Raw genomic sequence first — 24,481 nt, 5'->3', positions numbered from 1 at the left:
TCCTGGTCAGGTCACTTAGCCTTGGTGACCTCAATTTTCTCATCTTTAAAATAAAGATAGAAAGTTGTATAGAAATCACTTAGCTCATACATGTAGAAATGTTCTACAAAGGTTAAAAGCATTGTAAAGGTACAAAGGGGAAATGCTTCCTTGATGGCTTTCCCTAGAGCTCTGAGCCACAGTTTGGGAAGGTTTGGGGTCCCTTTTGCTATAAAATTCAGCGTGTTTTTTGCTATGAAGAAAGTTTCATGAACCTAGTGGTAACACATAGCACATTTCTGGTTCCTTCTGTATGGCTGCCTCTTCTGTAGTTCAAGAACATTTCCTTTCTATTCATTTCTGTGCCTATAACTATGTTATAGTCAACAGCAGATATATAGAACATGAAATAGCACATGGTACCACTTTGGGGACCTCCACCTCCATTTAAATCCAGGCCTTGGGAAAGGTGCTATTCAACTCCTTTACTAGAATTAGGATTTGGGGCAATTGTGTGTATACTATATCTACTGGTCCTTGAGGGAAGCTGATAGGGATACCCACGTCCTTGACACATTAAGATCAGGTCAGACAAGAAAGGTGTGGGTCTTAGAAATAGGAGGAAGTAATATATATATATCTGATTTACCAGATCCAATGTCTTTTCAGTTCTCTGACAATAAAAGAGCTGCCATATAGGTAATTATACGTGCTCCCTCAAATTCTCACTCCTTTCTTTTGTTCTTCATGATTTACTTGTAATATCCTGACATCATTCGTTTATTTTTTAATTCATTCCAGCAAGGCCTGTTGTTTCTCCCTCTACATTCTTGTGTCTTCCCCTTCTGTGTCCTATAAAATATAATCCTGCGTCAAGCTGTAACCTGTTCTCTATTCTATTTTTTTGTTTCTGGTGTCCATATTCAAATTTTATTTATATTAATCTTCAAAGTAGAAGAAATACCATTAATGGATTTCAAATCAGAATCCTGGTTTCATTTCAAAATTCTAATCAGTGGTTTAAAATAAGGTATTTGACCTTAAAGTTAAATTCATTAATGTCATAGATCTATAGTGAAGTCATATTCTTGGTTTTCCTAACAACCAAACTCCTTTTTAAATTAAGACACTAGATATTGCTTGTATTTTACAAGTTAATATGTGTGGCTTCTTGGATTAACAATTCCCTATGGTAGAATAAAAATGTGGCTGTTATCATACACTTATTTTATAACTCTATGAGACATCTGTCCAAATAAACTTTCTTTATTGAGGTGATAAAGCTGCATGACTCATGTGTTCTGACTTTCATCGCAGGTCCACTATCATTTACTAGATTAGACATTAGAGGAGGAATAAAATGGTTTTCCAGCCTTTCCACCCCTTATGGCTCAGTCCTGTTCTTGATGCTACATATTTCAAGGGTAGACCAGACTGTTTATATAATTTGGTTCCAACCTATTTTCTAGGCTGATACCACTAATCCCTAACAAAAACCCTACATTATGGAATTATTGTTCCTGGCTCATTCAGTTTGTTTAACAAGTATTAATTATATTTCCTCTGTAAACAGGGCCCTGCTCTTTACCCTGGGAATTCATTGCTTTCCCTTTAAAAATCTGCCAAATATTAAGTGTCCAGACTCCATGATCCCATTTCAGATCACTTTAGCCAGTGATAATCCTCTGACTTGCACTCTAGTAGCACTGAGTTTGTATTTCAGGTTACGTTACGTTGGTCACATGTGGCCTAGCTTTGTGATAATATCAAATTGTGAGGTTATCTGCGTTTTGAGTAAACCTTGTCTAATAAAATGATAATTAGCAAAGAGCATTAAAAAGTACCCTACAGGCAATACGTGTTCAATAATTGTTAAATAAATAAATGAGTATCTGCAACTCTTCTGTTGCTGTCTTAAGCACTTTTTCCCCCAGTTCTCCCCATAGAGATACTCTAAATTTCCTGTCTGGACTCTTCAAAATCTAGTTGCTTTCCCGGCTTTATCCTTGTTTCTGTCTCTAAGCCTATTAGCTACTTGTCTTGTGCATTGTGTGTTAGTTTCACAGGGCTGCTATAACAAACTGCCACAAACTAGGTAGCCTCAAATGACAGAAATTTATTCTCTAACAGTTCTGACTGGAGGTCTGAGATGAATGTGTCAGTAGGAGCCATGCTCTCTCTAGAGATTCTGAGGGAGACTCTGTTCCATACGTTTCTCTTAGTTTCTAGTATTTTTGTTAATCGTTGGAGTTGGCTTTTAGATATATTACTGCAATCTCTGCTGCTGTGATCACATACCTTTCTGTATTTGTCTGTCTTCTGTCTTCTTTTAGGGACATCAGTTGTATTAGACTAGGACTCCCTTAATGACCTCATCCTAAATTGATTACAGTTGCATGGGCCCTATTTCCAAATAAGGTCACATTCACAGGTACTTGAGATTAGGATTTCATTGTGTTTGCAGGGGGGAGGTGAGGGGAGAAAGCACCATTCAACTCATCACACACTCTGTATTTTTTAATATGATATTTACATAACAAAAATTAACCATTTTTTTTCCAAAATTAAGCAAAGTGAACAATTCAGTGACATTGAGTATATTCACAATTTTGTGCAATAACCACCTCTATCTAGTTCCAAAACATTTTCATCACTCCGAAAGGAAACCCTGTATCCATGAAACAATTGTTCTTCATGACCCTCTCTCTCCAACCCTGGGCAACTGTACTCTACTTCTCGTGTCTGTGGACTTACCTTTTCTCTCTATTTCATATAAATAGAATCATACAGTATGTGACCTTTTGTAATTGACTTCTTTCACTTAGAATAATGTTTTCACATTTCATCCATATTATAGCATATATCAATACTTCAGTCCTTTTTTTGTAGCTAAACAATATTCCTTTGTAAGAATATGCTACAGTTGTTTGTCCATTCATCTGTTGGTGGAGGTTATGTTTCCACCTTTTAGCTGCTGTGAATAGTGCCATTACAAATATGTGTGTACCTTTATTTGAGTATCTGTTTTCGGTTCTTTTGGGTATGTACCTAGAATTGCTGGATTGTGTGGTAATCGTTTAGCTTTTTTTAAAGATTCATTGATTTGAGAGAGAACACATGAGTGAGCAGGAAGAGGGGCAGAGGGAGAGGGAGAGAATCCTTAGGCAGACTCCCTGTCAAGTGCGGAGCCTGCCCCAGGGCTCAATCCCAGGACCCTGAGATCATGACCAGAGCTGAAATCAAGAGATGGATGCTCAACTGAGCCACCCAGGCTTCTCTCTGTTTGCTTTTGGAGGAACTGCCAAACTGCCAGATTTTCCACAGGGGATAAACCTTTTTCCTTTCCTACCAGCAATGTACAGGGTTCCATTTTTTCCACAAACTCACCAGCTTTCCATTTTTCTATTATTGTTCTCCTAGTAGGTATGAGTGTTATTGTGATTTTGATTTGCATTTCCTTAATGACTGATGATGTTAAGCATCTTTTCATGTGTTTGTTGGTCATTTGTATATCTTCTTTAGAGAAATGTTTATTGAACTGCTCTGCAGTTTTTTTAACTAGGTTCTTTGTTGTTGAATTGTAAGAGTTCTTTATATATTCTTACTAAACTCTTACCAATATATGATTTGTAAATATTTTCTCCCACTCTGAATGTTGTCTTTTTGCCTTTCTGGTAATGCCCTTTAATGCACAGAAGTTTGATTTTGATGATTTCCAATCATCTGGGTTTTTTCTTTTGTTATTCATACTTTTAATTCTGTGTAAGAATCCATTGCTGAATCCAGTGTCATGAAGATTTACCCCATGTTTTCTTCTAAGAGTTTAATGGTTTTCAGTTTTATATTTAGATCACTGATCCATTTTGAGTTTATGTTCCTGTTACGCACAAACTGGATACTGTCACAAATACTGACGAGTGCCTACCCTCAAAGACCTTAACGGTCTAATGTTCTTTAGTTCACTGTGTTACTGATAGAGAAAAGCCCTAGGAGATGATCAAGGAGAAATGCCTTTTTTTTTTTTTTAAAGAGGTGTTACAAACCAGAGTGCCTTTCATATCATGAAACTTGGTACCTTGTAGCCAAAGGGCAGAAACCTAACTTTTGGGTTTTTACAGGGGTGGGCAATGCGGTGAACCCAGTCATGAAAATGATTGAACCAAATAGGGGTTTCAGTCAGTACTTACAGATTCTGTTAGTCTGAGTTCTCCAGAGATAGGAGATACACACACATACACACAGATGTTTTCAAGGTTCATCCATATTATAGTGTGTGTATGTATGTGTGTGTGTGTGTGTGTATCTCCTGTTGGTTCTGTTGAATAAAATGCCCTATTACATTATTTATATCCTATCATAAATATATGTGTGTATTGAGAGAGGGTGAGAGATTGAGAGATTGTTTTATTGTATGAAGTTGGCTCATGTGATTATGGAGGCTGGGAAGTGACAACCTTGCTGGCAGGGTTGGGCCAGCAAGCTGAAAACCCAGGAGAGCCAATGGTTTAGTTCCAGTCTGAGTTCAAAGGCGAGAGAAAACTGCTGTTCCCAGCTCAAAGACAGTTAGGCAAGCAGAGAATCTTCTCTCACTCAGCCTTTTTTGTTCTAGTCAGGATTTTAACAGATTGGATAAGACCCACCCACACTGAGGAGGGCAATCTGTTTTTTTCAGTCTGCTGATTCAAATGTTAATCTCATCCAGGAACACCTGCACAGACATACCAAAATAAGGTTAACCAAATATCTGAATACCCTGTGGCCCAATCAAGTTGATGTAAAATTCACTGTCACACAAGTTATGAGAAGCAGGCGTGAAGGCCTGCCACTTTGTTCCTGGGAGAATTCCTGTGAAGTATACGTTCTCTCTCCCATTAGTGGGTTGGAGCTCTCTTCTTTTCTTCTGTCTACTTGCTTTCATTACTCTTGTTCCTTATGGAGAATTTGTTCATTAATGTTGACTAGAGTGTAGATTTTCGTATAACACTTGGTTTTCTTCTAATGGAGTATGCAGCAGCAGCACAGCAGTGGCTTTGTCGTATTTGTCTTTGTGTCTCTAGCATTCATCTGAGCCTAGTATCTAGTTAGTATTTATTGTTTGCTGCATTGTTATTACTGAGCTTTGGAATGCTTTTTCTGAGTTTGTGTATAGGTGTGGGTTTTTCGTTTTTTATGGTTTTTTTTGTTTTGTTTTTCTGATGGGGAAAGGGAAGAGGATTCTACAAGATAATGGGCCCCATGAAAATGACACTATTATTAGTAGAGGTGATAATAGCCCTCATTGCTGACACATGATCGTATGTTACTGGTTGAGTTGCCGTAAAACCTTTAAAGTGGAACTTTTATTTTCCTCATTTTGTAGATAAGGACATCAAGAATCAGAAAAAATTAAGTGACTTGCCTGAAATCCTATACAGCTGGTAGGTAGGAAGTAGCTGGCCATGGAGTCAAAGCTAGGCCAGAGAGTTAAAACCCAATTTTTTTAACCATTATGCCATACCATTTTTCCCAAATAGAACTTAGTGAGTATAGTGTGCATGGGTGTATGTGTTTGAACTTGCTGAATGGAAGGATTTCAGGAGCAGAGGAGAGTGGTATTTTATAGGTATGGCAGATAACTTATATTTGTGCTTATTACTCTTTGATCATGGGCGTATTTCAGCTGTTGCGACATGGCCTTAGACTCCTCAGTACAGCAATACACTGACCACTGCCAACAGACTGGAATTGGCCTACAGATGTAGGTAGGACATTTATCTTAACATTATGTAACATATCTTATGTTACATATATCATAAGATATATGTAACATTTATCTTAAGGCCATGATGGAGTGCAGGGAGTGGGCAATGGACAAGAAAGAAATTGTGGATAATTATGACCAATCCTTGTTTTGCTTCATGTTAGGGATATTAGCAGTTCTCTTATAATACTCATAAATACTGCATGAGTATCAGGGCTATTGCTGCTGAAAAGTGAGGGGTGTTTTGTTTTTGTTTTTTCAGTTCTTCTACTGTTACTGTTCTCTCATAATCTAGTACAGAAGTGCAGTACAGCATCCAGAATGCACTAAGTTTTTTACTTTTGTTTTCTTTTTCCCATGAGTGATTAGCATGAAGATACATATTTTAAATTATAGTTTCCTGATCACATTTTAATCACACCAGTGTAGCAGTCTTTAGAAGCATGGGGAAGGTGCCACTTAAATGTAAAAGATTTAGTTAATTATTGTAGAAAGTACTCTGAAACTTGGTGTTTTGTTGCCCTGGAAACACCTGCTCAGTATTTCATGTATATTTTAAACCATCTAATTACTTGTAATAACATTTTGACTACTTGACTGCTTCACTGTTAGATGAAGATTCTTTTATATCAGATACATATTTTATGATGTAGTGATTTTACACATTCTCTCAATGGCCAGCCATTTTATCTCTGTACTGTTTTTAGCACAAGAAGATAAATAGATTTTTTTTTTAAGTTTGTAGGATAAGAAGCGGGAGATTCCCTCTTTCCTTTCTGATTATATTGTGGTAAACTGTTCTCTCTATGATATATTTTGTAAGTGGAGCTTTGTTTCACTCAGAACACAGTAAAAAACGTATGTGTGATTATCTTAAAATTAGGAATCAGTAGATAGAAAGGAGAAAGAAAACAAGGTAATACAGTCATCAATGCCTGGAAGACTGGATGTATAATTTACGAAAGATGTAATGTGAAGATACTCATTACGCTTTCCTGTTTCCTCATACCAGAATAGATTCCAAGTGACTAAAGATTTAAATTTAAAAACTGAAACCTTCTTACTATGTAAAAATAAAATATATAAATGCTTTTGTAATCTTTTATACATAGAGACCTTTCTGGACTTGACATAAATGTCAATAATCGTACAGTAAAAGACAACAGATTTGTCCATAAGAACATCTAAAAAGTAAAATACAGAGTTCCTTAATCTAAGTAATATGATGCAAAAAAATAAAAAAGAGTAATTAAAACATTAATTCTTGGGGCGCCTGGGTGGCTCAGTGGGTTAAAGCCTCTGCCTTCGGCTCAGGTCATGATCTCAGGGTCCTGGGATCGAGCCCCGCATCAGGCTCTCTGTGCAGCAGGGAGCCTGCTTCCCCTTCTCTCTCTCTGCCTGCCTCTCTGCCTACTTGTGATCTCTGTCTATCAAATAAATAAATAAAATCTTAAAAAACAAAACAAAAAATTGATTCTTTATTAATAAACTTAATAATTCTAAACTATAAGTAATAGAAAGATACACATACGATAGGAAAGAAGTACAAAGGCAGTTCCAGAAACAAGGAAGGCAAATACCCAGTAAGCATATATGAAAAGAGGTTCAGCCTTAGCGTTAAGTCGAATATGCAAATAGCATAATGAAGTACTTTTTGCCTGTCATATTGAAGATGGTTAAAAGTTGACCAGTATTCATTCTGATGGCAACAGACATTCTCAACAAACTCTGGGAGTAACTTAAATTGGTACTTTTTGGAAAGAATTTATTGTAGGGAAAAAATCTATATATGGGTCAAGAAAATTAGCTATAGTTTTGTTTTTAGTAATGAAATATGCCCAATATTAGGAGATTAGTTAGATGACTAGAGGATTGATTAAATAGTGGAAAACTGGCTCTTGGTTGTGAGGATTCAGGTGATTTTTACTTCTCTGTACTTATATACTGACTGAATTTACAAGAAAATCACTACATTTATATCAGAAAAGATAGTTTCTTGCCATTAAAAAAAAAAGGGGGGGGGGCGCCTGGGTGGCTCAGTGGGTTAAGCCGCTGCCTTCGGCTCAGGTCGTGATCCCAGGGTCCTGGGATCGAGCCCCGCATCGGGCTCTCTGCTCAGCGGGGAGCCTGCTTCCTCCTCTCTCTCTACCTGCCTCTCTGCCTACTTATGATCTCTCTCTGTCAAATAAAAAAAAAAAAAAAAAAAAAGGAAAGGCTTTCAAATGCGGTCTTTTAAAGAAGCCACTGGAAGAATTAGACTTTTAAACTGGGTAGAATAGAGCTAAGAGATTCAGGAGGTCTCGTAGTAGAATTCAGGTGATGCATTTTGGGTAATTTAAGTAATCTTAGATCATTGAAGATTAAGAAAACAAAGTTTAAATGTAGTTGAGAGAGGGCAATAAAGTAGATATGCTTAGTTCTGAATATGTTGTCTATGAAGAGCCTGTGTGAGATCCAAATGGAGATGTCCAGGAAGCAATTGACTATATGGGTCTGCAGCTGTGGGCCATATTTGGGCTGGAGATACAGATTCAATGGTTTTCTGCATCTAGGTAAGCTATTTTATTACCTACATTTCTATCCAAAGTCTTTCTGGTCATTGAAATCATTGAAATCAATCAAAATGACTCATATTCAGCCTTGATCCTAGAAAGCATAAAATGTGTTGTCCCCCTTTACTTGATAAACTTCTAAAAACAAAAATCAAACATAGTAGGCTTCTTTATATCACACAGTACACACCAGTGCATTTTGAAGCAGCAGATCCATTCACTTAGATTCATGAGCTTTCCCACCAGCTTCTCTGGTCAGGTGTCTTTAATGCCATCCATCTCTGTTTGTCTTAGACTCTTGATCTCTGAAGATATTCTGGTGGCAGGGACTGTAAGTTTTAGTCACTCTCCAAGTCTTTGAACTTCTTGTAGACCAAATCCTTGGGTGAATAAGCAGTGCATTCTGCTACTCTACATAATCACAAAATTCCATCTCAACTGAGACAGCCACTTAAAATCTCTTTTTACCACCACCACTTGAAACCACATTAAATAAATATTAACAAAAGTGAAATACTACTGCATTTGGAGTGTCATAAAAGTGTGATTCTAACTTTCTTCCCACCACAGCCTAGAATATGAAATTTTGGTGTTATGAAACAGACTAACCATTAAACCAATGCACATACCTCTCCATGGGAGCAGTAGAACTACCACCAGGCCAGAGTCAATTAATTCAGTCTTGTGGGTAAGTGTAGTGGGCTTGGTGGTCAGTTTTTCTCTATTGTCCTAGAGTGAGAGAAGAGAAAGACTTATTAGTGGGGAAGTGGGGCGGTTGGGGGAGCCTGTAGTCCTTTTCATGTGGGGAGAAAAAATAATAGAAGTATTTATAGTCTTCCAAAAGCAGGGTTATATTATAGACTCATAATCTATTTGAGCTGTTCAAAATAATGTAATTTACAGAGCTGGAAAGCTTAAGAGAGAAGGAATAAAAGATTTTCCCAGAGTTACAAAGCTATTTGTAATAGGGTACAGCTATATAAAAATTCCACCAAATTATAAATAGCATTTGGTTGGGAGGGTAGGGAATCAAAGCCCAAGTTTCATGTACATGGGATACCTTATGGTGGTTGAGTTTCCTTCCTGTCAGTGGTATGTAAATGACATATAGTTGTACATCTGTTTTACTTATCTCTTATACTTATCTTTGTATTTCTTTAGGAAATCATTTTAGGGACTGCCTTTAAATCCAGAGGTTACCAAGAATGGCATGTCTGGTTGTTCTGTACAGGATATACCACAGCATCTTGTAAGAATAGTATTACCTTCTGATGATCAATGGATGAATGCATTGAACTTAAAGGAATCTCTTAATGTTTTCTTCTTATTCTGGAGCTCTGATACAGAGCATGAGTTAGCATAGAGGTGTGAGTACAAGATTGGTGGGCATTTTATGAGAAAATGCGCATTGTTGTAGACTCATTAAGATTCACTTGGGCAGATGCCTAAAATCAGAGCACATGGAATAATTCCCCTGTCTCAGCGAGGCTTCTTTCTGAACCACTTTCACTCTCCCTCACCCGTGCATTTCTGCAGTCACGCCCACTACAGTGCTAAAATGCCTTGAGTAGCTGGGAGAAAAGCGAGAGGGCAATACATGAAGTTTCAGTTAATATAATTTACATAATGAAACTGTCAAAGAGCTCTTGGCAGGTTTGCCTTATCATTGCGAGCCCACTTTTTAATAATGAAGAAGGTGAAGGGGGTGAATGGACAAGTGGAAGCATCCCTTAAGAGCTCTACAGTATTCTCACAATAGGATGTCTTGCCACTAAGTCAGCCTGGGTCCTTTCTCCTCTTAAATTTTATTTTAAGTCTCTACCCTTTCTCTTAAATTTTATTTTACCTATTTATTTATTAATACCTTTAGGTATTTAAGTTTTTGGAATGGATGTAGCTCTGCTTCTTAAATATAAGGTGCATAGTATTCCATTTGATAGCATTTTCTTATCTATGAGTATATGTATATACATGATAGGAATGAAACATAGAATTCCATTATGCATGGAAAATATCAGATATACCCAGATATCCATGTCTGTGATCTCATTAGATGCATATGGTCATTAAAGAGATGTAATAGCAGCTTTGCGCAGTGGCAGTATCGTAGCCAATGAGGTTTATTTGAGGCGCGATTATTGCTAATTGAAAGAGATGTAATAGCAAATGGTGACATTTGATTGTCGTTAGTGAATAATAGTGGAAATTCTGGGGCTGAGGTAGCTTGCTAAACATCTAGATTTTTGCATTCCAGGACCAGGAGAGAAAGGGCAGTGACTTTCATTCAGTATAATTCAAACCGAATGATTTTATCTCTAATTTCTGAAAATGACAAGTTTTCTAGCCGAAAACTCCTCCTAGAGGGTAATCTTAATTGGAATAGAACCTCCTGCGTCATTGTTGATACCCTGATTGAAACATTATGAAGCCCCAGTCTTTTGGTAGAAAGTTAATAGAAATTTTACCTTAAAATCTACCTGATTAGAGGCGCCTGGCTGGCTCCATTGGTAGAGCATGTGACTCTTGATCCTCAGGGTCCTGAGCCCTAAGATCCTCAAGCCCCACGTTGGGCATAGAGCTTACTTAAAAAAAATAATAAAATGTTGTCACAAATAAAATTTTTAAAAAATAAAATCACCCGATTATAGTATCAAGCGGTATAGCTCAGTGATCAAGAGCTCTGGAGTCAGACTGTCTGGGTTTAAATCCTGGCCTTGTTTCATCCTAATTGCCTGACATTGGGGAAGTCATCTAACCTTTTGATGTTGAGGTTCCTCATCTGTAAAATGGAGATAATAGCATACTTACTTTACATAGAGCTGTTCTGATACATAAATGAAATAATCTTTAGAAAGCGATGAACACAGTGACTGGAAAAATGTCAGAGTTCAAAAACTGTTGAGCAGTCTTTTGTGACTGAACACCTTGTGTCGGTATTGTCATCTGAGTGCCTTGCGAGAGGAGAGCTCTCGAGGCATGGCCCTGGGCAGCGGGAAAGTCCTAGTATTCGTTCATGTTATACCAGAGACAGATGGGTACTGGACTAATATATAGGCTTTAGCCCTTTGTCCACGTCTGCAATCCTTATTTCAGATGTATATGTGTTTAGTGAATGCATATCAATATATGTATTACATTATCAGTGTGAAGGATAAGCTCTTCTTTATAGAGGTACTAAATCTCACATATTTATTTGACTCAGTGATTAAAAATCACCTTCACATTCTTGGCAGCAGGTGCTTCTCTAAAGCAAAGGACAGTTGTAGCCAGAAAGCACAAGATTATTAAACATATGCAACAGTCCTGACTTTCCAAAGACCTGAATTCACTGAAGTATAATTTTTAACTCAAAAACCCTTTGGGTTTTTATTGTCCCTTGAATTGGTGAGAGTAAAATACACCTAGTGACATGGCTTGTGTGTAATGTCACATCCTGTGTGGCATTTGCAAGGAATGAGAAGTTCCGTTGCGTGCACGGGGAAGCAGGTGCTTTCAGGTGCCTTATTGCTGCATTGTGCCAGCATGCCTGTGGGTCTCCACAGTGTGCGAAAGAGGAGACCTTGGTCCTCATTCTCATGCGGGACCGTATTCACTACAGTCCGGCAGTTTCCTACCTCTGTTAGACGGCAGCTCTCCTCCTCACATGTAAAGTAAGGGGTTCCATGTATAGAATTCCAGGAGTGGGGGAAATGGTGTTAACTTTGTTTGAACCCTAAGGATAATAAGTACAGGTGATCTTTTCTCCCTCTCTTCTGATACATAGAGATCTCCATATCGATATGCCAGGAGCCTGGGCTCTGGCATCAGCTATGCTGCCTAATTTATCAGAAAGTTGACACAGAAGTGCCTTGGTGCTTCAGCCTGAGCTAGATCCTTCCTATTGTACTGGTCTCATAGTTTTGTGAGATCTAGTCCCTTAGCTTCTTGACCCTTCATATATAGAGAAATCATTTTTTTAAATCATCAGAGCAGAGAAAGTTCTATGAATATGGCTGAAGTTTCATCTTTTAAGACATTGTTGCAATATTACATAATTTTCTACCTTTTTCTGAATTTTCTACCCTCTTAAAAGAGAATTTGCCAAGCTTGATTAAACTTTGTTTCCTTTTTTGAGTAATCGTGAATAATGTTGTTACATGTGGTTATCCTTTTTATCCCCAGAAAAAAAGAGAGAATATTACAATTTAGGGACCATGTCTTAATATTTTTTAACACTTAACTTACCATCCACATATTAGGGTCTTAATATATGTGCACAGTGTTTTCAATAAAATATTTTAGATTGAACAAATAATTCATGTTATAGCATTATGACTTATTTTGGGCCTTTGTTGAAGGATATTAGAGTTAATGGGGTCATTAAAGGACTGTTCTCTGATCTAGCCTTTTGTTCTGTAATTTATTGAAGTGGAAATCAAGAGAGTTAAGTGTCTTCCTCAAAATGTGTTCTTCTTTAAGCAGAGAATATTACTGCTGAAATAGATTTGAATGTTTGAAGTACATTTTTTTCCATCATTGCTTTCAGGTGATTATATAATCCACTGACTAGTTCACAGAGATCAAATGGCTTATGGAAGTCTTCTGATTAAACGTGATGTTGAACATAAGTTCTTAGCTCCATTCCCTTATAAAACATCCACAAACGTGACAATAAGAGGTTAAAAAAAAATCTACAAAATAAAGAGAACAGGAGTCAACAGGAACGAAATTTTGAAAGTTGTAAAATACATGGACAGGAGGTAACACACTTAGCAGAAAGAGAAAGCTACCACTGAAGCTGGCAGGAGAAAAAATTTGGCTGCAAGAGCATCCATCCTGTAGGACCCTACAAAATCTCATAAAGAAAAAGCAGCAAGGGAAGAGGATTAATGGAAAGTTTTCATAACACGTAGTGAAACACCCAGATTGTTTCTCTCCAACCCTAGCAGAAGACTGATGATTTTCTTTCTGGAGAGACTGAACCAGAAGGACTCTGGATTTGGCGATGCAAGGATTATTATCCCTCTCAGAGAGGAGCCTAGAGGAGTCCTCTCTGGGGAATCTGAACAACTCGAGAAAAGATCTGGGGTGGGTCTTGGTGAGCGGTTACCCAACTTATTAACCCTGTCAGGCTACCCTGGTATAAGAACCTGTTGTCTTCTCCTCTACATTCCTCTCATGATAGGAACACCCTGCTGTGCCAAGTGTGATTCTCGTGTTCAGAGTGACACATTTTTTTGTAAAGCTGGCTGTCTAAATGAAGCTAACTACTGATGCTCAACAGCCACCAGTAGTCTTTTTCAAACACTGTAGTAAAAATAAAAACCACCTGTCTTGGCTTTATTGCAAGCTCTCAGGCTAGATTTTATCCTTTTCAGTTTTCTGTTTCCTACTCTATAAAAACGAAAATGTATATGTAAAGTGCTGAGGATAATGCACATAGGAAATGTTGAGTACCTTTTAATTAGTGATGCTATTATATATTTTGATCCTTCTTATCATTCTTAGTTACATGCACAAACTGATTCAGGAAAAGGAAGCTTCCCTTCAGTATGATTAAAAAAAAAAAAAAAAAAAAGATATTAGGGCACCTGGGTGGCTCAGTCGGTTGAGCGTCTGACTCTTGGTTTTGGCTCAGGTCATGATATTGAGCCCCACATTGGGCTCCATGCTCAGGAGGGAGTCTGCTTGAGATTCTCTATCTCCCTCTGCCCCTCCCCCTTTCATGCTCCCTCTCTTTCTCTCTCTCTCAAATAAAATTTTTTTTCAAAATTTGAAAATTAAATTTAAAAAGATCTAAGTATTCAAAAACATGCTTCTCAGTATGTTGCACCCGTTTATAAGTACTCATTGATTCACTCCTAAAAATATAGTTAGTATAAGTATTACTAATAAAGGAGACTGTTCTAGACTTGCATGGGATTATGGGAAATCCTAAAGAAGTCAAACACTGTGGCCACCATAGCAACAGCTATGTCTTTATCTCACTTTTGAGCCTAGCTTAACATAGGATCCTAAAACACAGTTATTGGTTGTATTCACATTTTTTTTTAACTTGAAAAAAACTATTGTATATTTGTTTTCATAGATATTCCATTAACTCAGTGGCACTTTGCTGTCATGTGGCTGCAGTCAGCTGCTTTGTCCAGGTTGTGAAAAGGGTGATGGCTCCATCTGGGTTGCAGGCAGGAATGGGAGCTTTCAGCCTTAAAGTCTTTTTGGGTTACTCGTAGTGCATAAAAGATGGAAAAGAGGATTCCATCCTCTTGGCGTGGCTTCTGGGGGTGGGCAAATGAGTGGGGAAAGATTAAGGCTGGAATAGCAGCTTGCTCAGCAGCAAATGCATTGCCTCTGTTGCCCTTTTCCTTTACTTCTGAGGCTTGGATGGGTGGCATGCCCCATATAGATCTTCCTCTGAGATTCTGCCCTGAGCGTAGATCAGAGCCATGAGCAGTGCTTGGCAGCTTCTCTTTTGAGTGGTTCGTTTATCTTCAGAAGGCATTTCATACTCCTTAGTTATTGAGTCCAGCCAGACAGACGCTGGTGGGCACTGAACCAATAGAGGACTCAAGGCATAATCTCTGTTGTGTTGTAACTGGCTTGCCAAGATTGTGAAAAACATTCCAAGGGTAGAAGAGCAGTAATAGGTAAATTAACTCCTTATTAGGTCATCTCTTGACTCCCATTTCTCTGCCTAGACCTTCTTCTATCATAAATAAGATCAGAGACCCTACTACCAGCCATCAGACTGATGGGCATACCCCATACTGGTTGGCTTTGATCTCTGTGATTGTGAAAAACCTCTGTTCTCCCCTTTGGTTTGCCTTCCAGCTCCTCCCTTGAGGTTGTCTTTAGGGGAATGAGGTACACGGGACACTTCACCCTCTTACCCTGTCCTTCCTACTCTGTCCCCTCCCAGTTGGCTGATGACAGTCAGGTATTTGCTGCTTATATGTGCCTAGCACTTTGCAAGTCACAGCCCAAGTGGAGGGAATAGTCAGTAGAGTTCACATTTAACTCAGTGTCCTTTTGCATGTGGCTACTGTCAGCTGCTCTGTCCAGCCTGTCAGAAAGGGCTGTGTGCTAGCCATTATATTAAGGAGTTTACATGTCTCATCTCCTCGATGCTCATACCAATCCAGAGTTGTGCCACAGGAGGTGTTAACAACTTTACTCATTTTACAGGTTAGCATCCTCAAGTTTAGAGTCTGTTTCCTGGGAGTTGTAAAGTAGAAATGAAGTCCACCTAATGCCAAATCTTGTATCTTACCTACTTCTGCACTCCCAAAGGCCGTAGACCTTAGTCTTAAGAACAAAACACATTTAAAGCAAATAGTGAGCAGTACTAGACAGAATGCCATCAAGTGCTATATCAAATAGACTCTAACAATAATATTTTATACTTTATTTCTTAAATATATCCAAAGAAAACAAACAGAAAAAGACATACTAAGAAGAGGAGAGGAAAGTTGGATTCACTTCTCTTCTGAGAGCCAATTTTTAAAAATTTAGTACCAGGGCATTATGAAATAATCAGTGTTAAGTAAATGATGATTTTCATTGATAGTAATGAATTAACCTAAGCTTATTTTAGATGCTCACAAAATATTTGTGTTTTGATAATCCCAGTCTAATGTCACGGAAGCCAACGAGTATGTGTGTTTATTATCTCTGTCACTTAGTGCCCAGCGTACTATCTTGGTTCATGGTAGGTTGGTGGATGAGCACATGCAGAAGAGAACAGCTTTGCCAACACCAAATGCTCCATTCTGTTATAATAAGTGGCTCCATGTAGGTCCCCAAGTAAAACTCTTCTCTTTCTAGTTCAACATTCAGCTTTTCCTTAATGTTGCTCTCTTTTTATTAAAAACAAACAAACAAACAACAACAAAAAACTAGCTCTCTTGCTTTTTTGTGTAAAATTAGGGAAGGAAAAATTGTGTCTGTTGACTGAAGGCTGCACGCATTGTAGCAGCCATGTACAGATGGATGGCCTCCAGCTACTGCAGTTGAAATTCCACTTCATGTGCACTCATAAAGGACATGCTCCTGCCCCTTCCAGCTCGCTGTAATCGTCCAGCATATGAGCTAATGATGTTTTTGAAGCTTGGGAAGTGGAGGTATTTCATAGTTCATTTCTCTCTCCTCTCCCACAAAGCACAGCCATGATCTGACACATGATCAATGGGACCAGCCCTTTTTAGGATGCAGAAGATGCTTCCCTGCGTCTGTGGCTCACAATGGCAAACAATAGAGACTCCTACAATGATATTTTGCCTCCCTGGTGTTCAAACTTCTTCAGTTAAGCCTGTCTGGAATCTGGAATCTTTAACTATTATCTATCAAAGCTTTTTTTTTTTTTTTTTTTTTTTTTTAATAAAATAAAAGGGACAGGAGGGTGGAACCAAAGAGGAAAGACTGTATCTTTGCCAAGATGCTCTCTCCTCTCCCTATGACTCATAGTTAGAGAAGCAGAGGGACTTTGGAGAGCTGCCTGCAGTCACATTGAGACAGCTCTCCCAGCTTTCAGACATTTTAAAAAAATTTTCTCAGGGAATAAAGATGTTTTTCAAATTGTTCATTCCCTCCTTTTGGGCCAGCCTGAGAGCTTTTGTTTAGCTGTAGCATGGTGGTTTTATGGAAGATTTGCCAGCCGTAACAGTTGAACCCAGATCATTGTATTTAGTGTATTACTAAAGAATTAGCTCTTTGCTGTTGAAAATTTGTAATCGTTCTTTCTTAGGATTATCATATTAAAAGGAGTTGTCTCAGACCCATAGCATTCCTATGGAATGAAGTTTGTATTTGGATATTCTTAGGCATTTTCTTAGTATATTATGTTGTTTGTAGAATTTAAAATACTCAGGTTTTGGTTTTTGGTTTTTGGTTTTTAAGTTGGTTTTAATATGGCAGGGCTCCCCAAGCTATATAAGGGACCTGCTTAATAAATGTAGTCATCCTGATTTTAACCATTTGACAGCACAAGAAAAAGGAAAGGTCACCTTAATTTTTCTACCTTCATATGTAAATAAGGGTGGTTTTTTTTTTAAAATAAGCGTTAAATTTAGGCTTCCTGAAAACCAGTTGCACTGACAAGTCTAAATCTCAGTTTTTCAAATTTCTTTTCTTTTCAGCTATAAAAATTGATTGTGTCCTTTTATGGTTCCAGAAACTGGCAAACAACTTAGTATCCCTATCATCATCCCCTTTTCACTCCCCCTTTTTTAAAGGGTTCCACTGTTTCTGCCATAGAAATAACTAGATCATAGGGGTTTGATACCAAAACTAGTTATGAATGAATTGATTGGGTAGTTATGACTGCTTAGCAGGAATTTATTTAAGGAGTAGGAGAAAGTAGCAACATACAAAACAATTCTGTGTTGTATAGGAAAGTTGCTTTGGACAGCTGACTCTAGATATAAACTGAACATAAGTATTCATTAGAGTAGAAAATACTAGTGGAGGAGTTAATTGCTGAAAATTTTATTTCCTGCAGGACTTGATCTCTAGCTAAAATCTACTTTCGGGACCTTAAGTTCAACTTTAGTGGTTTTATCATTTCATCTTGTAATTTTAGAGGCCATTTTGCAAGGTGTACTGCTCCCATAATAATTTATATTGACTGCCCAAACTGGATAAAATGATGTTTAGCTGGTAGGGGAGTGGAGGATAGTGGAAAAGAGCTGAATCAGCTGTGGGCTGAATAATTGCTTGTTTTTCCTTGTTTTTCACTTATTTGTATCACTGCCATTTTTCTGGTGTATTAGAAACGTGTAAATGACTGACGTTTTAATGAGTGGATTAAGTGTATTATTCCACAGAGTCATTACGCTTGAGAGCCAGAAGGAGTTTCAGGAGGTCTGGGTCCAGTCCACAGTTCTAGTATATCTTGTTTGGCTCATATTTTATGTTTGTAAAAATAGTAGCTACTTTGCTTGATCGTTATGAGCAGCTTTGCATCTATTTTCTCACATTGTTCTTCGTGCATTTCTGTTAACTGAACGGCCCCTGTGGCCATGTGAGTTCATGATCCAGATAATCCTACCTCTTCATTTTACAGTTACAGGAATTTAAATCCTGAAGGATCAAGTGACTTTCCAAAGTCAAACAGCTAGTTCAGGGCAGTTCCAAAACTGTTTTACAGTTCGAGTATTTTTCTCTGAATTCTGCTTCTAAATTTAGAAAAGATGTTATTTGGGGAGTTGGGTGTCTCAGTCAGTTGAGTGTCTGACTCTTAATTTCAGCTAAGGTCATGATCTCAGGGTCATGAGATCAAGCCCTGTGTCGGGCTCCACACTCAGCTGGGAGTCTGCTTGAAATTCTCTCTCTCCCCTTGTCCCTCTGTCCACGCCCCTGTCCCTACTTTTGCATGCATGTGCTCACATGCTCTGTCTCAAATAAATAACATCTTTTCTTAAAAGATGTTATTTATTTTTTCAGTATGTTAGAGACCTTTGTCAAACTGTAGGAATGCCTTTTTATTTCCTTTTTTTTTTTTTAAACATTTATTTGAGGGACACCTGGGTGGCTCAGTTGGTTAATTGTCTGCCTTCGGCTCAGGTCGTGATCCCAGGACTCTGGCATTGAGTCCCACATCAGTCTCCTTGCTCAGCAGGGAGCCTGCTTCTTCCTCTGTCGGCTGCTTCCCCTCTCTCTTTCTCTCTTTCTGACAAATAAATAAATAAAATATTGAAAAAATACCTTAAAAATAAAGATTTTATTTATTTGAGAGAGAGATGATGAGAAGGGGGAGGGACGAGGGAGAGGGAGAAGCAGACACTGAGCACCAAGCCTGAGACGGGACTTGATCCCAGGAACCTGAGATCATGACCTGAGCCAAAATGAAGAGTCGGTTGCTTAACTGACTGAGCCACCCAGGTGCCCCCGGAGATGCTTTGAAAAGATGTCCTACAAATAAAATAATTGAGAAGCATTGGTGGAATAATAAGAGTGAAGAGTCTAGTTTAGGTCCTATTACAGACCAAATCTTTTCATCTCAATAGACACCAAGATTTTTCATCGATAGAGGAATTGTACCAGACAATCTCATATCACTCAGTACAGGGCTTGGTAAAAATAGTAACTTCTCAATAAATAGTTCAGAGAACAGAGTGGCTTTTGAAGGTCTCTACCAGCACTAAATTATAGATTCTGTAATTGTATATCAGCTTTCTTCCTTCCCCTATCCCCAGTTTACTTAGCCTAGATGGTTTTCAGAGTCTCCTTAAGACACTTGAGGTGTCTTTTTAAGTTTCTTGGTTTAGAACTTGTTAGGGGAGTTCTTTGAACCCGTGTATTCTGACTTCTGTCCTCATATTTGTGGTTTCCCTCTCCCTTCAGGTTATCTTTTCCTGAACTTACTATACTGCAAAAAGATCCTTGGATCTTTTTGATGGGAAGGAAACAGGAGGCAGAGGAAGTAAGGAGTAGGTAGCTTTTCAGAATGACCACATTATTCCACATTTCTCCCATCTCTAGTCTCCTCCAGCTTTCTACAAAAAGAGGTAACGTTTTCTCCTGGTCTCATCTGTTTATAGGCAAGATGAATTTCAAAACTGGAAATGGATTACTGTTTCATTATAAATAATACTTATGTTTTCAATGTACATTATTGGGATTTATACATTCTGAGCAGGCCTAGCCACTGTTGCCAAATCATCAGACACCTACTGTTATAGGACATGAAGGGATAGAAAAGTTCTCTCCTACCTTATAAGAGATTAAAAGCATTAGCGGGAAGTCAGCGGAGTTACAGAAATAGAAACTAGCTGTGAACTTGGGTTTATAACTGCAGTAAATCCAACATTACCTTTTGATATAAACAGAGAATCTTATGGAATTTAACTTTTCCATATATTAGAGAATCAGAATGTTTAAAACACGGATGTGCTTTTTTTCTTCATTAAAAAGAAAATCTGGTTCTTAAGAAACTCAGATTAGTGCTGAGCTTCTCTTCCCTCAGAAATATCCCTGAAGAAATCCATCACCTCACACAAAAACACATATAAATCTGCTCAACATCAGCTTCATTCTTCTCTGCTTTTCTGCTGGTGTGCTTCATCCCCTGGGCCAGGGGCCTTTGCCTGCTCATTTCTTTTGTGGCAGACTTAATCCTGACAACTTTACTAAGCCAAGAATACTCTAGAAATTCTAATTTCTATGCCTTTGTTTTTCTCCATTTTGTTTTTCACCTTCCACTTCCTCAGAACTATTCATATGTACACCCTGCCAGTGACTAATAAATATATGTGATTTTCCTGTCTTAGTCATTGTATTATTCATGATTTTGCAGAAGTTTTTCTGAAGTTCCTAGCCAAACTATAGAAGACATCAGGCAATGTTTGCATCTTTTTAAAACTGGCTCATTTATTGCTCATAGATTTCCTCCCGAAAACCAAAAATATTTCCCTTATCTCTGCCTAAACCAAGCCAGTTCCCACAACTTTATATGCTTTTATGAATAGGACTGGTCCCAAGATCCAGTTTTTCTCAACTTCCTGTTCCTTGCTAAAAGAACTTCTTCTTCCTCCCCTTAGCCTCACCTTGCCCACCAGTGATGGTGTCTCAGGAGTGAAGCTAACCTGTGTGTCCAGCTTTAAAGTAGCTTGAGGAGCCCCACCAGGTGCTTCTGGGTGCAGTTTCACTGGCAGGTGAATTGTTGGTCACAAAGACAGCCATTTTCTGCTTGTAGGACCATCGCAAGCAAGGAAGCACCCAGCAATCACTGTAAATATATTTTCTTGTCCTATTCTCCCACAAATAATCCTCCTGTCATCCATACGCATCACCTTTTGGAGGCTAATAAAAATGGCATTCCAGGTTTCAGACAAAGAACATTTGGTGTTGGCTCCTTACCTTTAAATACCTTAAGAGAAAGAACAGCAGAGCATAGTCAGTCTGTAAGTGTTCTTTCTGCATCAGAAAGAGGGAGATGTCATTTTTAAGATTGGAGTTCAAGGAAATTGAGTTAGACCAATAGGATAAGAATATAGATCACGTGGCACAGGGTAGCTATTTGGAATGTACGTCATGAATAAAAAATGTGTTTCCTAGATTGAGAAAGGCCGATCTGGCAAAACAATAACCAGGTCAGAGAGAAGGGAAAGAGATAAGAATTGGGGGCCATAATTATCTTGTCGTTGCTTTCTTCCTATTCCATGAGAGGACATGGAAAATGGAGTACTTCTCCTACTTTCTGATATGTCATACCACTGTGTTTCCAGGTGAAATGCTAATGACCTCATTTTTAAGCCCTGAGTCTGACAAATTTAGACTTTGACTTTGATATCTAACGAGTCCCTCTGTTATCCATCTTCACTTCAAAAAATGTGTTATTATACTGCATTTATTTAGCACTTCACATTTGCAAAATTCTATGCCTGTGTTATTCTCTACCAAAAATCCACTTACTTATCACCCTTTTTAGAATGGCAAACAAGGATACCAGAAGGTCTTATGCATACTGGGTTTTAATTTTTTCAAATTCTTTTTGGAAATTGGCAGGATATGAATTATAAACTAACTGATAGAAATTGTAGTTTTATTACCATATTTGCTTTCCTCTCATAAATTAATCACTGTGGGGTTAGAAAAAGACTTGAGGAGATTGTCTATATAAAATTGGCTGAAATTGACCAGCAAACTGTGGAGAGGTTAACAACAAAGGAGACATTAGGGAGTTTGTAGGGGTAACAGAACTGTTCTTCCATCTTGATTGTGGTGGTAATTGCACAACTGGACATGTTTGTCAAAACTTACAAACCCATACATTGAAAAGTATGAGTTTTACTGTTTGTACATCCTGTTCCTGTAAGCCTGTCCTTCACAAAAGTGAAGTATTAGAACTTTAAAAAAAATCTTTTTTTATCTGCTTGGTGAGGGAGATAATGAATTCTGTGGCAGTGGTTGAGCCCAAACTGGTTGGCCACTTGAGGGAGGATCATTTCAGACCAGATTATTTTTCCTGATGCTTCTCTTAGTGTACACTTGGAACATGTTTGCTGAAAGTTAAAATTAACTGAAGGTTCCTTTGTAAAGAATAAGACTCTGGGATCTCAAGCAGGGAAGAGATTTAAAGTCTACAGTACTGTGTCTTTATTATCAGTTCCTATATTAGACCCTACTCCCTTTTTAAACAGTTGGCAAAAATATAATAGTCATTAGAAAATTATCAAAACTTGATTTTCTTTATGGGTTTGGGGGTGCAATTAATAATTGATGAAAGCAGAATTTCCAGAAGTTTGCAAAAGAAACTAATTATCCTTTTAGAATGAGAAAGTCAGTAGCAGTGATTGAATCAGATTCTGGCTTAAATAGTCACAGGGCACCCTTTTACCCTTTGGTTCTAGTTCAGGGAAGTGCTCAGACCTTTTAATAATTACACACTTTGCTTCACTGATAAGAGTCCCAGTCCACACGACAGGCTTTGGAGCCAGATGTATTTTCTTCTTGGCACTCTTTCTTTCCTCTCTTCACCCTGGCCCCTCACTCGCCTCCATGTGTGCCCGCCCAGCCCAGAAGCTGAGGTTTCCATCTGGAAAGCCTGTTGCCACAGGATACGCAATTCACTAGGGAGGAGAGGAAACTACATGTGTGTGTTTAAGGCTGGTGGCTCTCATAATCAGATAAACGTTGTGGAAAGCTTGCTCATTCATATGGAAGAGCCAGTGCTGCAGTGAAATGGTGGAGCCGCAGAGCTCCAGGCTCTGGCATCTGTGCATCAGCCCTGCCCAGCCAGAAGCACATTTACTTGCTGTACTGAAGAGCTGATGAACATCCTCGCTTTTGCCTTCAGCAGTAACCTTTAGATGAACCCTGTGGAGAAAAGGCTGTTTCCCCCCTTTATTTTATTTTTTTTTTCAATGAAATGATGAAATTGATTACAGATAGGATATACCATGTGACTTTTTCACACAGTAAAGTACCTTTTGTGTAATCACAGTAAGTCTGGTGTTTTGCTTTTCACTCTTGACTTCTTTAATATAACCTCTCCTCCCCTATAAACAAAAATCTCTGGGGTATCAAAGACTTCTGCCTCCAGTCAGTTTTGCAGCCTGTGATTCTCTGCTTCCTTCCTGGTGACATTAATCTTGAGTGAGCCATGGTGCTGGCGAATGCCCTGAGCAGTCCTGAATATAGCCTGATTTTGAGGAGAGGAAGCTTCCCAATTCCTGCCATGTGATTGTCCATGATTTGGCTTCTTAGGCCAGTTATGTCTTCACCTGGAATGCCACTTAGCACGGTGGACAGAGTGTCCTTGGCCTTGGGATATCAACTTTGAGAACTAGAGGTAGAGGTTGAGAATGCACGTCTTCATTCTGTCCTTTTTCCCAGGAAATACTCATGTCCTTACTCCAGAAAATACTCATGTCCTTAGAATTGTTGTAAGTTTACTTATGTTTTTTAAGCTGGAAACTCTGAATATCCGTGGCCTCCATGAGCACGGGCATTGTTGGGGAGATCTGAGTTGCATTTGTTTATCTTTTCCACACTCACACGGTTTGTCTAGCTTGGCAGCCTGCTGGCCTGGATAATAATAAAGCTTCTGTCGAGGTGAGCAAACAGCTGATGGCACAGGGCACAGAGGGGACTCCCGACAGTGGCCGCCTGTAATCTGCCAGGCTGGTGGTCAGAGCAGGCGAGAACAAAAGCCAGTCTGTTTGCAGGCAAATTGGAAAATCAATGTGTTAGTTGTGTTCTCGTGTCTTTGCCTTTCTCCTGGCTAAACGGGAGAATGCTCCTCCAGCAGTGCATAGAATCGTTCCAGACAAGTACCCTTTCCAGAGACTTACCTGCCTATCATATTACCACTGGCAGTTCTGAGCAGGGCCCACGTTTATCTGTTTGAACTGCTTAAAAGTCATTGATAGACAAGTCCTCAAATACACCATCCAGAGTGGGGTGGACCCTACTGTCTCAATGGCTTGAGTTGTTTATGTTCTAGACAGCTAGATAACACACATATGTTTGTGTCCTAATTTCTTTTTTAACACCGATAAGGACTTAGAAAAGAGTTCGTATGCTGCCTGCTTGGGAAGTGCAGGAGCTGCAGTTTAGGGAGCATATTTCATAAAATCGGTGTAAGTGATTCCCTCGTATTCCCAAGTTGATTTAATTTGTTCACATAGTTGAACATGTCCTAGACATGTTTGTGTCTCTGGATTCCTAGGTCTTAGAGAGCAGAGATCATACCAAGTAGCTCTGTTCCAGGATGAGGGAGACAGTGGACATA

General features: G+C 38.6%; 1 protein-coding gene across 2 annotated transcripts in view; it reads left to right on the top strand.

The window, feature by feature from the left end:
• The window catches only part of LOC111155284 (mitochondrial ribosomal protein S27), an 87,556-nt gene that overhangs the window by 41,725 nt on the left and 21,350 nt on the right, over positions 1-24,481 (top strand). Inside the window, exons 5-6 of one of the 2 annotated variants that reach the window (XM_022515417.1) lie at positions 4,098-4,111; positions 17,602-17,629. The exons of the other annotated variant lie outside the window; for it this stretch is intronic. Of the exons in view, the coding sequence (XP_022371125.1) occupies positions 4,098-4,111; positions 17,602-17,629 (42 nt within the window). The remainder of the gene's footprint in view (positions 1-4,097; positions 4,112-17,601; positions 17,630-24,481) is intronic. 2 annotated transcript variants of the gene reach the window in all.

The sequence above is a fragment of the Enhydra lutris genome, unplaced genomic scaffold, assembly GCF_002288905.1.
Source record: "Enhydra lutris kenyoni isolate GAN:26980312 unplaced genomic scaffold, ASM228890v2 scaffoldscaffold40, whole genome shotgun sequence".
Taxonomy (NCBI): Eukaryota; Metazoa; Chordata; class Mammalia; order Carnivora; family Mustelidae; genus Enhydra; species Enhydra lutris.
This window is presented reverse-complemented; position numbering and strand designations above follow the sequence as displayed.